At 37.7% G+C, this 17691-nt stretch overlaps 2 protein-coding genes across 4 annotated transcripts in view; one reads left to right on the top strand and one right to left on the bottom strand.

Annotated features, from left to right (window-relative positions):
* Positions 1 to 3943, top strand: part of klf12b (Kruppel like factor 12b) — a 41157-nt gene extending 37214 nt beyond the window's left edge. For all 3 annotated transcript variants that reach the window (XM_029458525.1, XM_029458526.1, XM_029458527.1), the window contains exon 6: positions 1 to 3943. This exon is cut by the window's left edge and continues 380 nt beyond it. The gene's annotated coding sequence lies outside the window, so the exon portion shown is untranslated.
* Positions 3944 to 4750: 807 nt separating this feature from the next.
* Positions 4751 to 10474, bottom strand: klf5b (Kruppel like factor 5b). Its single transcript, XM_029458524.1, has 4 exons — positions 10138 to 10474; positions 8466 to 9396; positions 8295 to 8354; positions 4751 to 7909 (listed from the first exon to the last, which is right to left on the bottom strand). Exons 1-4 carry the CDS (start codon positions 10312 to 10314, stop codon positions 7731 to 7733), a joined length of 1347 nt encoding a protein of 448 aa, XP_029314384.1. The 5' UTR covers positions 10315 to 10474; the 3' UTR covers positions 4751 to 7730.
* Between the last annotated feature and the right edge of the window lie 7217 nt (positions 10475 to 17691).

The following is a 17691-nucleotide window of genomic DNA, read 5'->3' as shown; positions in this document are numbered from 1 at the left end:
CACATACAGACACACACACACACACACACACACACACACACACACACACACACACACACACTCTCATCCGTCGTAAGGAGAGAAGAAGAAGAATCACAGAGCTTGTGGAGCACAACACAGGGTCACTTTTGGATCCTCTTCGGGTTGGAAGGAATAGACGGCAGGATCTGTTATTGTTGTTCATTGGAGTATAATAGGGAACTGTCTTTTACAGCACTGTTTGTAAATGTTTCACTTTGATTTTTGAAGATGAACTCGCACTCTTTATTTGGACAAAAAAAATATATAATGCAATCGCAACGGTCTCTTTTTTTTTTTTTTTGGTATCTTTCTTTTCATTATTGTTCGAACGGCTGCTTTTCCAGCACTCATAATGTGAAAGACCCCATTGTATGGAACGGATTTCCTGTGTGAGCAGAAAGAAGTTAGGCTTGGACTGGATCACGGGAAAGGACTTGGGCCTTGTTACAGGCAGTATTGTTGCACCGTGCATCCCTGTGAGTCTGATTTGTGACCAGCAGAGGGCGCCATGACATCACGGATGGTTTCCTTGGCCTGCTGGAGCCTGCTTTTATATCCGAGGCATCCCATTATGGAAGCTCAAAGAGGGCTGGACTTTTACCTGTCTCTTAGCCAGCAAACAATAAATGACAATAACTCAAATAGCCACAACCTGAATGGATCAACCTTATCAACACGTCCATTTTTACAGAAATAAATTACTTTTTTTTTCAAACAATGAAAACTGGACACGCATATCATCACACCAGCAAAGAAACGCACCATTTATGACCCACTCACAGGGCCGGACAACCCCAAATCTCATCAGTGCTATTCTTTATGTTGAGCCTCTTGAAAGCATTTTCTTATTAAAAAAAAAAAAAAATCTTTGGTGGAATTTGTGCTGTGATTAGCAATCAGTAAAGTGCAATCTTAAAGGATAAATATACTTTCAGTATGACAACTTTTTGTTTATTGAATCTTACTACTTCTTTTTTTGTATGCCTGCTTATTGCTTATGTTTGAAAAATACAACCCCTCATGTACAGTGAACTTGAAACAATCAGAGGAGATTTCCAGTATGTGAAAAAAAAAAATAGAGGCACCTTACAGACTCATGCTTTCATTCTGTCCCGATTAATCTATTTTTTGTTTTATATTATTATTCAGCTCTGTTTTCTCAGCTGGGTTTGACAGTGAAAGGAACTTGCGTTGTGGTTTTGCACAGCGACACTTGACCATAAGCTGAAACTGACATGGGCTGCAGTGTTACAGGGATAGTGTGCTACCTGATGTACAATACAGAAGAGCAATACATTACTGAACAAAGTGATGAGAAGGAACGCCAAGCTCCTCTTTGTTCTGTTTGCTGATGTCAATATCAGAGGAGAAGTTTCTAACTGGGCCAACTCTTCCCTCTGAACCACGACTCCCTCTGTTTGATTGGTTTGTAGCTCCAGCACAAGGCTCTTATCCAATGTGTCTCAGTTAGTGAGTTACTCCCAATCTGTTGATTATGTTACAGAATACAGAAAGTCACTTGAAATGTTCTCACCTCAGAGCAGATATATGTTATCGGATTTACCTGAGATTTGGCTATAAACAATGCTGAAAAATGGAGGAATCGCATATGCATACATAGTATAGAACATTTGTACATGGATGAATACATCATGTATGTACAGCAAGACTATATTTTGGATGCCGTTACTGGCAGAAATATCACTTGTCAGGAACTTAATAAATAAAAAAAGCAAGTTTTTATAGTCATAATAACAGATATTTTTGCAAGTATTTCCAATCCTCTTAACGCTGTGTACGACCTGCAAGACGTAAACTCGGAGCATCAGGCCATCCCATATTATTTGATGGTGCCGCTAAATGCATTTATTGGACCGAAGCCAGTAAAAAGAAATGGCAACCTTTTTGATAACTGCACCTTGAAAACAATCTGCACACTTTTGCATAGAACATCCTCACTTTCAGCAAAGTAAGCCAAATCCAGGAAGTCATTTCCACACATGCACCCCAATGTATGTGACACCCATTTGATGTAATGGAAAATGGTAATGTCTTTTATCATTATTTATATATATATATATATGTTTTGTGCACATGTCATTATGCCCAGTTGTATTATCATTTTGGCAAAAGCATATCAGCACCTTGTTTGTTTATTAGTATGATTTTTTTCGAAATTATTTTTCTTTCAGATGTCAATTTATAAACAAATAATCATCATCATATTTTATCCTCCATATAATGTATAAGAACATTTTATTGTCGAGGGGCACTTCATCTTTGCATATAACTCTTTTTCTTCTGTAAAAAGGATCTTTTGAAATGTTGTAATATATGTGATAGTGAAGATAAAACTTATTACAAAGTTCTACAGCCTGTATATACATTGGAAAAATAGGGCTTTTGATTAGTAGATGCAGGAAATACATTTATACATGTAAAGTCTTTTTTCAGAGACTGTAATTTATCTAATTTGATATACAGTGAAATGGGGCTTATGGTATCCATCATGTAAATGGTCATATGTGATGTTATAGAACGGTTATGCTTTCTTTTGGTTGTGGTTTAATAAGTTCATGATCAAATCATTTTTATTTCCAAGGCTTTGAACCAGTGTTTGCTTTTATCAACAAAATTATTTATATACAATTACCATATTGTGGTACTCAATTCCCTGTGTTGCTATTTTGCTATACCCGGACAAGAAATTATATTGATCAAGCACATATCAACACGTGTACTCTCGTATTCAGTGTATGACGTTGCATGCCTTAATACACCACTTTTTGCTTCGATTCAATTAGACTTGAATATGGTGTGTCCACAGGGTGTATTATGTTTCCCTTCAGCATCTCTTTCCTCATTTGAAAGCATAATTTTGTAACGGTTACCAGGGTCAAAATTATGCAATAATAATAATGAATAGTGCCTCATATTGCAAACTTGTAAATCTCAAATGCTCTGGGCAGAGTTTGGATTTCAACATTGTGTGCTCAAATTAATAAATATCCAATGAGAAAAACCATACATTTTGAAGAAGAAGAAGAAGAAGAAGAAGAAGAAGAAGAAGAAGAAGAAGAAGAAGAAAAAAAGCACAGACAACATTATGCAAGTCGGACCTTTATTTAATGTTTAACTTTATTTTCGCACTGAGCCTTACGCCATTGTGTCAAATGCAGCATCCTCCCATAACACTTTCACAGGCTGTTTATAGCTCACGTTATTACTTTGCTTGCAATAAGTCACTTCCTCCAGGGGGGGAACACAACTGAGTTACCAAGGCCTCTTGATGTTTCAGCTTCATCACATGAACTCAACACGGAACACAATGAGGAATCCTGTTGCTGTAGAGCGACACCTTTTTTTGTTATTGAATACCGATCTTACACTTTTCTCTCAGTTTGGATATCTATTTTACTTTCTGTGTAACATCTGCTTTTGATTTCCCGGTTTTTGAAAAACATTTTAAGTAGTGAAGCCAATGCCTATGTTTCAAGTTTGCTGATATTACGTACAGTAATCGTTGTTCCTGTATTTATGTAAAGTGAGTGTAGTGTAAATATATTCAGATCTTTTCATTCTTACCGTGGAGAAAAAAAAGAAAAAAAAATTGTGATATTTGCTCAGCGTCGCTTCAAAAGAGAGATTCTGCTCATGGAATTCCACAATGTGTAAAAGAAATTTTTAATCCTGATATTTTTCAAAACTTCAAGAACAGGTGTCCTTTTTTTTTTTTTTTTTTTTTCTGTTTCGCTTTTTCTTTTCTCCAAGAGTTGTTTAAGTATCCAGTCAGTGTTTTTTGCCTTTTTCTCTGTATTTTTCATATGGATGGAGCTGTGAAATTAAAATAAGTTCAAACATATACATGTATATTAATATGAATGGAGGCATGAAGGTTAATAAAGTTGCATTTTGTATGTAACACACTGGTATGGAGCTAGTTGCTATCTATGACTGAGACGGATGGTATGTGGTTTCGATGTCACTTCGACATTTGAGTACTCGCATTCTCTGGCATTCAGAAACCTAATCTTGGTATTAGGGGAGATATTTCAAATTATAGATGATATACAGTACAGTAGCTTGTACACAGAGTACAGTACATCTGATCGCTACAGGAACAGGAAACAATATTGGACGATTCACGTTTAAATTTAGCGTCTATATGTAAAGAAATTGTACCTCAGAATCCTCACTAACATATTCAAACATGCAAGTAAAACCTTCTGTACCTCTGTGTAATATCGTACTGCTTTGTTACCTAGCTTCAGCTGATACTGGTATCTTAAAACATGGATTGTGTAAACACGGCGTGGAGTGAATACAGTTTCTAAAAACAGGTTCGCCCAGTTCATCATGTACGGCGCTCTATTATAACTGGGTCTGGATGAATGTTTCTGTCAGCCAGAAAAAGGATTCAGATGATTACGATAACGAGGTTTCAATTCCCCACTCCGCTTAGAATGTCGGTGTGCAGTATATGACATGCATGATTTATCCCTCACAGGAGCCCATACTATGTGGGCTATACCGTACAAGCAAAGCGAAGTATAGAAGTCAACAATACTATAACGATCTCCGCAGGGAGCTCGTGGGCAAGCTCAGACAACTTCTGTGTTTTTGTGCAGCTTCTCTTTGCACCTTTTGTCAGCACCTCTGCTATGACTCATGTCAAAGTGCTTTCCAACAATTACGAAACAAAAGAAGAAGTCATCTTGTTTTGTTTTGATTACATGAAAATTGTTAAGATCAAGTGCATACAGGGTGTGTTCCTTCATAACTACTAAACATTCAAATCATAAAGAACCAAAAGGAACACAAGTACATTATAATTATTAGTGTTACTGGGCTACTGGACTAATAATAAAGATTCATATTACTGTAGTTGCCTGCAATGTAAAAGCTTATTGAAGCAGAGACACTACAGAGAACAGGTTTTAACTGTCACAATCCCCAAGTTGATTACTTACATTAGGGACAAGTGTTCTGAAATGTTATGTTTAAATATACAAATGAGGCATTAACTTATTAAATATGCCAATTTACATACATTTCTGGGATCAGAAATCTGATAAAGCCAGGTTCTTCTTTCATTTTGTTGAAATATTACAAAGTCAAAGGTCTTTGTATTAATCCTTAAATCAGAAAATACTTGCAACAGCCATAAATAAAATCTATTCTCGCCATGTTTTTTAGTAATAATTTGTTATATTGATATAAATCAGTCTATTAATGATATACAAAGCCTTCAGAATATAGATAGGAATTAAATTGGAAAGTGTGTGTAAGTGCTACTAAAGAGAAACACACTTTAAAGATGTTTATTGTAAAAGTCTAAAAATAAATAACTAATACACAACACCATGAAACCTCCCCAGTTGATTACTTACATCGTTTTATGAAATATTATTTTAAAATATGCAAATGTTTATTATCTAACGCAACATTTTAGTGAATTTAGGGTAAATCTACACACACAAATAGACAAAGTGACGTAAAGTAAACATCTAAAAGTTATATTTTAGATGTTGAAAGAAGATGTTATGGAAGCTAAAAAGCTCAAACTCTGAAAATGAAGCTGTTCATGAAAAGAATAAACATGTTTCTGCTTGTTGTGTTGTGTCTCGTCTCACACAAAGTGAGTACACTCAGAATGGAAACACACATGGATAATGTAGAAGCTACAAGATGTATATAATAACGTTTAAAAAAAATCAAGAATTCAAAAATAAATATTTAAACGAAAAACTTTTATTTGTACTTTGAGGGTCACATGGCTTCATATAGCACATTTGATCAATTTAGGCTACATTTTCATGTAATGAACTATGACACAAAATATTGTTACGCCTTTCACGTCAAAATATTTGTGTTTATATCTATTTTTTTTAAAGTATTGCAATAATTCACTGGCACATACGCCACTGAGGTGCTATCTTGGCTGGAGAAAGTGATGACAGTGTAACAATGTTCTATAATTTGATCCTTCTTAGACTTTGCCCAAAACCCCCCCCCACCCAAAAAAAACAGTCTCTGCAATTAAAAAAAAAGTTTAAAATCTTAATACACCCAAAAAAAAAACAATCATTGGATTGTATCCTTATACAGCCGATACAAAATACATACATCTTAACAAATTATAGAGATTTAGTTCAACCTGAAATCAAATTATAAAGAAACTTGGTCATAAATAGAGATCGCTCTAGTGTGGAAATAAGGAGGGGCAGCCAACACACAGAATCATTTAAGCAGAGTACAGTACCTGATAAAAGAACTTTGTCCCAATGGGGCAGCTTTGTTTTTCTATCGTCCAAAGAAAAAAGCAGTTAAAGGCACTTTCAAAAGGTGTTTGAATATGTGGATAGCAGTCAAAGAAACCAAAAGCGTACAAAGATGTTCATACCGGCACGTGCTCAAGTCTAGATCGTTTTGAAAGCAGTAATATGATAATCATAAGATAAGATACCTAACATTCGGACCCATAATTTGCAACCGAAACGAAGTGAAGAAGATGAACGCGTCTTAATTTGTCTTAAGACTTCCAGGAGAAAGTAGAAACGACTCTGACCTGCTGCTGAAATGTCCCGCACTCAAAGCTGTTGTAAATGTAGTTTGAGCACTTTACAATCTTTCGTGTGAAAATGAAATATTGCTGCGTGGCTGAACATGGGACGAAACAAACCCATGGAAATAAGTTAAACCTTTTTTAATATTTAAATAAAATCATGCAGTGTCTATATAAGTCCTGAAATAATGGATTTATCTCTGCACCTGGCTGAAAGACATTTAACACTTCCTGTAATGGCGATATCCATGTTACAATATAGAGGGGCATAGATATATAGAACATTCATAATGCTGTCCAAATGAATACGATTTATACCTCATACACATTATCTTCCTTCCGTTTCAGTATTATGAGTAAATATAGATTTTGTTTTGAGTTATCCTCGGTGGCAAAGTAACCCATAAATCTGGCAGTGTTGAAGTCATGCTGTAAGCGCTGCACTCACCACACGGCTTGCAAACAGCGCTCATCCCAAAAATGTATTTCTCCTACTGTGTCTTTTAGTAAATCCACAACTTGTTTACAACTTTAACTAACTGCTGTTACTTTCTATACACACACACACACACACACACACACACACACAGACACACACACAGACACGCACACAGACACACACTATCAATCCTTTGACCCGCTGTCTAAAACAACATATTCTTTGACCTTCCAGTTAAGAGTAATACTATACCTGCACTTACAGTATGGCAGTTTGCTATTAAAGTTAATTAAATAAATGAGACATGATGACAACATGTTGATATTATCTTTACAATGAAAAACCTTTGATAATTAAATAAATATATTTGAAGTTGTTCATGTACTTTGCAGTGCACTGGAAAACTAATAAAATATTATTTAATCATCACATTTGGCTAATTATTTTTGACTGACATCTTTGTAAATGTCCCGCCAATGTTGGAGCATACGTGTGGTAATAAAAGAAGGCAACAGTTAAATTAAGTATTTTTTTACAATAAAAGAAACAATTACATGTGGGCCAGCACTGTTAAAAATGTCTCCATTTGGGGAGTGAGTGAAACAATCCACATTAATTTTATTTGTTTGCTGATATGTAGTACCGATTCTTTCTCCATGTTTACTGAAAAATAAAAAGATTGGCTTGATTTGCAGGAGAGGGTTTCTAGCTCTGGTGTCTCTTCATGTGTAGGGCCAAGTGATCCGAGCGGGAGAAACAGCGGCTACACACGCCACACTGGAAAGGCTTCACCCCGGTGTGTTTCCTGAAATGGCGAGTCAGCTCATCAGAACGGGCAAAGCGCCACTCACATCCCTCCCAGGAGCACTGGTACGGCTTCTCTCCTTCAACAGATGAAGCAAAAAAGAAGCAAAAATGAAGCTCCGGCAGACGGACAACTCATATTTGGATACATTTCCCTCAATAAATAACATTACTTAAAAGTATGGAATATTTCAACACATCTCAAATGACTAACACATGAGTTTCACTGACTAAAAAGACGATACTTTGTCATACACGCGACTCAAATAGTGAGCCATAAATCACAGCGTGTTCTATCTTCTTCCCTGCCCCCTTTATGAGAGCTGCAGGGTGATTTGACAGCAGTGAGATGTGGGCCAGGTCTATCAGCGGACAGAATGCATCTGCATGCCAAGTACATTTTTTCTGCCTGGCAACATCACCACTTTCACCCCAAAATAAGAAGTACAACTCCAAACATTTTACCTGTGTGGGTCCGTAGATGGGCTTTTAAATGAGAAGACTTGGTGTATACTTTCCTGCACCCTAAAGAAAAAAAAAGTCCATCAAGATCAGTATTCTGTGCACCTACTTGGATTTGAGTTTTAGTTCAAATTAAACTTTATTGTTGTTGTGCAAACTGGGCAGAAGTCTCACCTGGAACATTACAGTGGTGAATCCGCCGTCTCTCCAGATCAGGATTATTCCTTCTGTTGTACTTAACTGAAGCCGACTGGGCCAACACTGGGGACATTGGGCCAACACCTGCCGTCGTCTGAACTGGTGTCAGACTCGAACGCTGGACTGGCGCAGGACCTAGGCTTTGGACTAATCCAACATTGGAATTTTGGCCTGGACTCTGGATTGGAGCTACACGAGAAGTCTGTCCTGGATCAATGGGATTGTTGGTGTGAAAAGTTAACTTGGAGGCGATGCTGACTTCGTAGGAGGGAGGTGGGGACAGATTGTGTAGGAGCTCCTTTCCCCTGTCTGGACTTGGGGGATCAGAGTTTGGCGGTGACGGCGGCAGATAGGTCGGTCTCTGCTGATGGCCTAAGCGTCGATGAAATGTAAAACATTCATTCTGAGGACCGCTTGTGAGTTTAGCAGAATTCTGCCCCGGGCCGACGTGGACGTTCCCAATAGGAAGACTTAATGGGGCCATGGGGATGGAGTTCAGCTGTGACCCATGGACGAGCTGCTCCAAGTCAGAGTTCAAAAGCTGAAACAGTGGGACATCCTGGAAATCTGGCACTTCCTGTTTGATGAAAAATTTGCCGCCAGCTGTGTCGCCTGCTCTAAAAACACCTGGGTATTCTTGAAGTGTTGGTGTCACTACGTTGCCCTGACAGGATGGGTGCATCAGAGAGTGTGACGGCTCTGTTTTGATGGGTCTCACTGCCCTGCAGAGACCAGGGTGCAGGCATGTGACATCAGGAACGAGCAGGCTCATGTTGACGCTGTACGGGGAGCCATAGTCCTCAGTGAAAGGCGGCTCTAGCATCAGAGCGCTGTCCCTGCAAAACATTTTTGAGTTCCCCATGTCCTGTTGGTGTGGAGATAGATAGTTGTCCATCTCTGTTTTACCCTGAAAAACACAAGAGAAGGACATTGTAAAAGTTGCGTTAATGTAAATGCAATGGTGTTAGAAAAAGATAGTTTCCTTTAACAACTGCAAAAGCAGTAGGATGGACCCTGAACGCCTCAGCAGTCTTCTATTGTTGTTCATCTTTGAACAATAATCCTCACAACAACAAAACAGCTCACTATTCTCCACAAGACTTACAAGAATAACAAAACTAAGTGGTGTAAATAAATCTGTGGATGCATTTGGGGCCTGCACTTGTGTATGTCTACATACTGTCACATCAAAGACCGCCCCCCCCCCCCTCTCCCTATACAAGCAGCAGTCGCCCTTCTGAAACGCTCCAGCCGAAGCTGTTTGGAAATACATGGCTGAAATTAGCACATCCAGTTGCTCTGCAGCGCTATGCATCTCTTCCTCACAAGTTTCAGTGGCGGGTGCAACGTTTCACATCCCAGCCATGTCCTGCTCGCGATTCAACCTGAATGTCAGCATCAATACAAACGTTCAAAGCGAATTTCAGTCACGTGCTGGGACACTAGCTGTGAATATTATAACACACAATACAGACCTGCCTTTATATATAATAAATATTTAATATTAGGCTTACATCTTTACATGAAAACAGACTGTTTTACTTTCATCAGCAACATACGATCTTATTTTTTAAAGCCAAAGGCAGCAGGCATCAGTAAACAATGTGACGGTCTGAGGCAGATGCAAAAGAAGAATGCAATCCCCTACCAAATGATAATCATGGAAAGAGGAAGTTCCCGGGATGGTATCCCTCGTGTTACAGAGCACTTGTCCATGATCTTCACCTCTCAGACCGTCGGCTGTCAGTGGCGCGGTGGTTTTATGGAGAAACTGCGCGTCCTGCCCCGGAGCAACCCAAACATTATTCCTCACGGCAGCGGCCATAAAAGCAGAGGTACACAGTCTGACTATCCGAAATCTTTCACAAATAAATTAAGCATAAGTATTCTTTTGTTTCGAAACAATCTGTACGAGCAACGAGCCAGCTGTCAAACGTTCATTCTCCCTATTTTGCGCTGGCTTGTCAAATTACGCAACTGCGTGATATCAGCGCGTCTGCAGGGCGGGGCTGATCGTGTACAAAATAAACAGGACGAACCCGAACAGGCGATCGGATAACACGTAGTGTAATGAATACTGTGGTTGTATGATGAGGTGAAATGGTTGAAGGTAGAAATAACACTAAACACGGGGTATAAAGAGGCAATTGAGGAAGTGAGAAGTATTTGTGTCCATAAAAGTGCAGTTTATTCGCAGTCTTCAGAATGAACGAGTCAGTACATAATTAGTTTAATCGTTGCCTCATCTTGTTAAACAGGCTGAGTTGCTTCATATGCTTCGAGGGCCAACGAAGGTTTGAAAAGCAAAACTCGAATAAAAAGCAGATTTGTACACATTTTTATTACAAAGGTTAATTCAGTCATTTTTGACCTTCTATGGACAAATTCAAACTGATGATTTATCCGCGTCTCACCTGCTACAGCAGTGATTCAAGTTAGTACATTTTTCCTATCAGTTTTTTTTAATGCCGTTTTGGATTTTCTTTAGAGCCTCCAGCACGCTTGGGCCCTGGTCTGGCATGTTAAAAACGCCACTGCAGTGCAGCTGTCTGTCAGGACTGCATACTTGATGCCAACATTCTTGAGCCAGCAGTAAAGCCTGCATACATATACTGCCAGTGGATGTTTCCATCAAAATAGCTCAGCATTTCACTCAAATACATTGTGTGGCACACTTACATTCAGCAAACGATGATCTGTACTCAAACTACATGTAGTTGTCTAAACTTTCCCCTATAATAAACCCAACTGAACTGTATTCATGCACATTTTGACTCTTTACATACCTTGTAAAGTGACCTTGTTGGAACTTTGACGTATGATGTTTTTATCTGCCTTTTCTTTTGTTCTTTACATCCTTGGATATACTGTAGATACGTGGCTCAGCAGTGAAAAAGAATTGTTAATCCAACCCCCAGTCCTTTTGAGTTGACAGTGACAGCAGCTTTATAGCTCAGCTTAACAAAACAGAACTGACTTGACAAGGTTGTGTTTTTTTCCCACACAGGTGTATGAAGTATTTCCCCATGTCTTGATAGCGCCAGTGCAACATGCTGGAACTGGAAACACAGGTATGCCACAAAGTTGGCACAGATGTGCGGGCAAGGCTATGCAGCATTAAATTATGAGAAAAGATTTATTTTTTAATGTGACATTTACTGCCACTCCCATCCATGTTATTCTTCAGGCAGTTTTTGTCCTCTTAGTAAAATGTTGTAACTGCATCCACTGTAGGCTTGACTGAACACGTTTTAAGTGTGAGTATCTCTGAGGTTAGATTGGGCCATGTGTGGAATTTAAACATATCTTTTCAAACTAAGCATACAGTGTGTGTTATACAGATTTGTTTTACCATTCATACACTGACATATCATATCATATCATATCCACCAACTGCTTTTTATTTGGGGTTTATAATAAGTGACATCTCTTTTGTGTTCATGCCCCTCAGCTGTGAAACTTCATGGCCGAGGATCACAGGCACAGTCTTCCCTCCTCATCTTATGGCTTTCTCCTAAAATAACTCACTGTAATTTGTCATATTTTATTTTATTATTATTATTATTATTATTATTATTATTATTATTATTATTATTATTATTATTATTATTGTTATTATTATTATTATTATTATTATTATTATTATTATTATTATTATTAGTAGTAGTAGTAGTAGTAGTAGTAGTAGTATTATTATTATTATTGTTGTTGTTATTATTATTATTATTATTATTATTAATATTATTATTAGTAGTAGTAGTTGTAGTAGTAGTAGTAGTAGTAGTAGTATTATTATTATTATTATTATTATTGTTGTTGTTATTATTATTATTATTAATATTATTATTATTAGTAGTAGTTGTAGTAGTAGTAGTAGTAGTAGTAGTAGTAGTAGTAGTAGTAGTAGTATTAATATCTCCTTTTACTTCATATTATTTTAATTTTATGTATCTTTTAATCATGTGTTACTGTGTTATTTTTGTTCTTCTTTAAAGCACTTTGTAATCATCCATCAATCTTTATTAATTATTATCATTGTTAGTATTATCAGCTATGTTTTGTTTCTAATCATTCACTTAACTTATCTTGTATATGTGATGATAAAACACAATCCAAATGCTTCACAGCACTACAACTATCAGAACCAGATTTCCCCAAGAAAATGCTCAAATCTTTATATTTTTCATGATGCAGTAAAAAAAAAAAAAATCTGAATCATATTGAAATGACTGCTGATCATCCAATTATGAGCTGATTGATTGCTTGTCATGTGCTGACCTTTCAGAGTGCAATTTAAATCCATGGATGTCTCAGCTCCAAGAGGAGCAACTGTCATTCTTGGCCGTGGCTCTTCCTGCACAGCGAATGTGAGCCGAGCCCTCCTCCATATCCCTCGCATTAAAACCTCACAATATGCCCAACAACTGCACAGCGGAGGAGAGAGAATGCACGGTATGTGCTTACAGCATCACAACTCCTCTCTCCTCTCACATGGACTAATATGGCCAAGCTAAGAGTGGACATGACAATAAACACATGCAGCACATTGCTACTGAAAGCACACTGTGTTTTTTATTTTATTTTGAAAGGGTAAAATAACTTTTAATGAGAGGATCAAAAATATTTAGTGTGTTCTGATTGTTGAATGTGTTAATGCCTAAGATTGTGTATATTTTTGTGCAGCTATCTTATCTTTGTTTGTGAATACTCTTAAATGTTCTGACATTCAGTGTAACACAAGAAACACAAACAAATCTTAGGCTGTATATCTTCAGGCAGGTGCTTGGCACTCCCAGCAGAGGGCAATGGTCAGCTGCAGTGGAACTTCATTTGTGCATTTACGTACTGTAGCTTTGTACTGCTGAACCATCAAATAAACACTGTTAATGCATTCCAGTCCTACATTGTGTATAATTACCTTCTATCGCCAGTGAGTGGAAACAGCAATGGGATGTTTTTTATGCACTCAATTGATTATTTCATTTAGTGCAATTAAGATGTTTTCTAAATAAGACGTATGTTGTTTTAATGTGTTTTCGATGACACATTTTAAAAACACTGAATATTTTCATTCAGATTTTTTTTTTTTTTTTGTATAAGTATTGATACAATAACTTTTTTTTGTTTTAAAGCTTGCTTAATACACATTTTCTTTGACTTTCTATATTCTCTTTAAAACCTCGAGTAGGCACTCAGAATTATAATTTATTTGATGTCAGCTTCACAAAGCCTGCCCTTGAAAAAATACAATCAATAATTTCTTCTTTGGCTTTATTATTTCGTCTCAAGTTTGGCTGTGTTACAAGCTTTGCTTGTTGACTCTGTACAGCATTTATCTGATCTGACACAGTTTCATTAGGCATTAGTAATCATTTCCATAGCACACAACATTAGAGTACTCCTGTTTGTAAAACAGCAGATGAGGCTAATGCCGTCCTCTGGGGAGAAATTCAATATAATTCGTTAATTAAATGGAATAATTTAATTACAGTAACTTAGAAAGCATTCATCAATATAATTGTTTCTGGAGCCACCATTATAATTGAGGTTTAAGTGAAAACAAGTCCGTTTCTAATGTTGGTAATGTGCTGACATAGTTCTCCCACCCTCCATTTGTTCCTCTCTCTGATCTTCCACCATGCCGTTTCTCCACAGTGTTTTCGTTTGAGAGCCAGCCATACCACATCAGCAAGACCAAAACATTTATTACAGCCATTTAATTTAACCTCTCTACAGGCACGGACAAGAAGACAGAGATGATAGCACAGCCGCACTGAAAGACTCTCGCTGTTCGGCTTCTAATCTGATCCTCTCTACTGCCCTTTCATAAAGACACCAGAGTATTACCCTGACTCCAAACATACCTCTGCCATTTAAACTGTCTTGGATTTCACCACAAAGACGACCAAATAGAGTCCAATTCATTCTTCAGGGCCAAATAATAAAACATAATTTTAGTCTAATCTGCCTCAAGAATGTCCTCTGTTTGAAGTTGACAACGCTCTATCTTCTGGGAGGAATAATTGCCCTTTGAGTACAGCAGGAGAGGCCACTGAGGTAAGCCTGTTGAGGTTCTGCACCTTACAGGTGTGCCCTTGGACAGACAACCTCCTCGTTGTTCTGGAGAGAGGGAGAGAGAGAGAGAGAGAGAGGGGGGGGGGGAAGAGAGAGAGAGGGAGGGAAAGCCAGACGGAAAGAATTCATCTGCCAGTTGAAACTTTACAAGGCACCGGCATAGCAGCGCCACTCTGCATTCTCAAACCACTGTGTGGCCAAAGTGAAGTGAACAAAGACACACTGATCTCCAGTAATTCCTCCTGTCTGATACAGCTGACAAATTCTTGTCATTAGAGTTTTATCATTTTGTTGGACAGGTTTGTGAAATTGACCTGCTTGTAATCTGTTTGATTTGGACAACTGCATTCGTGACAAAGTTACTGACAGTTATTGTCTGGAAATGTAAACGACACTTCTCGTATAGTGCGGGCTTTGTGCGCTGGCAGAAGCAGATATCAATACATGGGCCACGTTTGCCTACACGGCGATTGGAATCCCGCGCAGCCATTGATTATGAAGTTAAACATTAATTTCTGAATCATTTCTGTTAAATTGTAGCTATTTACCAGCTATATGGGATAGTTATTTCCGAAGCCTTCTGTCTAAGACAAACTGAATTTCTGCTTCATTTGTCAAACTTCCCCATGATTTTTAATGGGGCCTATTAATTGAGCAGAGAAATCTGTCCCTTTCTGAACATGGCATTGAAAGCTGCTGAACAGCTGTCCCAGCTCTGGAGAATCATATGGAAGAATGCATTATCGGCCTTGTTTGAATATTCCCTTAGATTTGGAATAATCAGGCAGCTATTCAGCAGTGAGATGGCCACGCACAGATGCCAAAGCACAGCTGAGGGGAGCACAACGGTGTAATGCCGCTCAAACACACACAAATCCACCGGCATGAAGAAAACGTGAATAATGCAGGTGTGCTTTATTTCTGTATAGTGTGCTTATCATACATAATAGCTAAGACACTTTCAGTCCCTTTATCTCCTTTTTTCTTTCTTCTTCTTCTTCTCTTGTTCAAGGTGATCCGAGCTTTGCATATGGCTGATTAATCTTATTGCACAGTAGCTAACATTGATCACAGAAATGATTAGAAATGCATTAGTCAGCAGACAGTTTGGAGTGGTTGGGTTTAAGTGCTAGTGCCAAGCCGTTTTCCATAGGTGTCCATGTTTTTAATTTTGTTATATAGAATTTTGCAAATGGATGCATGCATGCCGCCCAAATACAGCATCAGAGCTTTAATGCTTACAGACATAATTTAATCTGCTAGATGGCAGGCCTGATGTGTAGAGAAGGCATCCCTGCTAAATTCATTATGCTAAAAGTTGCTACATCTCACAAGCTGACGAGAGAGAGAGACAGAGTAGCATAACCTGTGTTTGTATTTTGTGCTGTATAAGTAATTCTGGCTCTTGCATTGTAATGTTGATGACAGCAGACTCTCCTCTATCAGAGTGTTTGCCCCTTTTACTAGAGAGCTTTCACCAGCTGATGGTACCAACTTCTACAAATATTAGCTGTAACTGTAACTATAATGTAATGTTTAGTTTTATAATTTTTTTATGATTTAAACTTTTTTTTTTCATTTGTCTCCACCCAAATAAAACTAAGCAACCTAGTGCTCAATGACATACAGTAGTTGATCACTTAGTGTAAAACACAGTGCTACTCGAGTGCGGATTTGTTTAAAAAGTGACACTGCCACCTAGTGAAGCAACTTAACATGATGTGTTGTTTCACACTTGAAAGTAACATCAGATTCACTGCCGTTCCTTAATCCTTACAAAATAAAAGTTAAATGCAGAAAACCCTTGTGTTCATTCCAAATCACTTTTTTTTTTAAGCCATTCTTCATTTTCCCCTGACCTCAGTGACTGCAGCCCCTCCTCCTCCTCCTCCTCCTCCTCCTCCTCCTCACTCATGGCTCAGATGCCTCCTTTAATCATTAAACAAAGTCTTTCTTTCTTCACAAAATGTCTTTTCTTCTTCTGATTTCAGAGGTAATGGAAGTTCAAGTTCTCTCTAAATGCCTTTTAGCTTTTATATTTACTGTATTGTACTTTACTGCTACGCTAAGTTTGGGTTCATTATAATGACAGAGATCATAAGCATAGGGGAATGTTAGCAGAAAATGAATTTCTTATAGCATTATTTTACAGTTACAAAAGAGGAAACAACTGACTGACATAACACGACAAATTAAAAGTGACAACATAAGAATTTAAGAAAAATAAATAATCAATCACACTGCTTACATAGGCTTGTACAATCTTCCAAACAATAAAATGCGCTCGATTACTTAGCAAAGAGACATCTTTACAATTAAAAAGCATGGCATCCCTTCAACAGCGGAGGTGCAACTCATAAGGGTCCCACCAAGACAACTCTTGCCACATGTTCAACACTCCCCATTAAAAACCTGGGGAAATTAATGAGCTTCCATTGGCACCCTCACAACAAAGGGATCTATAAAGCAGCCTTAATGTTCTCAGGGAAACTTTACTCTTCAGTGGTTCCCAATCAACCGGTAGCAGCAGATTTTGTTTTATTTCCCTTGTAACCTACAACGGGAGCTAAAAATGCTACTGACTGCAACTTTACATAAATGTTATCCATGATTGAAATTGCTTTCAGCTCATTCTTAATCAAAGATTTGTCAATAATTAGCCGTGTTGGGTTGTCAAAATCTAATTATGTGTAAATATACGGTATATCTTTAAACAAAGGCTGAGCAGTGTGCTTTCAAAAAATCTATAAGTGTGTAAAATATTGCCAAACAACATTTATTTGTTATATATTCACAGTGCTACTAAAAGAGTTCTAAAAAAGAAATCACACATGGTATACATGGAACACAAAACCCTTTCATGTTGTGAGCATTGATTTGTATTTTCTACTTGCTTGTAGACAATTAAGAACACTTAGGAATCAAAGAGCGCCGAGGTTTGCAGAAAGGTATTAATTAGAACTTTATTTATGCAGATGCTTTGTAAATTTGCATAAAAAGCAATTCCACAGATGGGTTTATGGCAGTAATGACTGTTCCAGTCTGCAATAAAACATCTGCTTAATCACAACAGAGACAGTCAATGGCTGCTGTGAAAACAGGCTGTCCAAGTACTTCTCAAAGAAAG

This window comes from Cottoperca gobio, chromosome 21 (assembly GCF_900634415.1).
Source record: "Cottoperca gobio chromosome 21, fCotGob3.1, whole genome shotgun sequence".
Lineage (NCBI taxonomy): Eukaryota > Metazoa > Chordata > Actinopteri > Perciformes > Bovichtidae > Cottoperca > Cottoperca gobio.
Note: the sequence above shows the minus strand (reverse complement) of the source record. Positions and strands in the feature narration are given on the sequence as shown.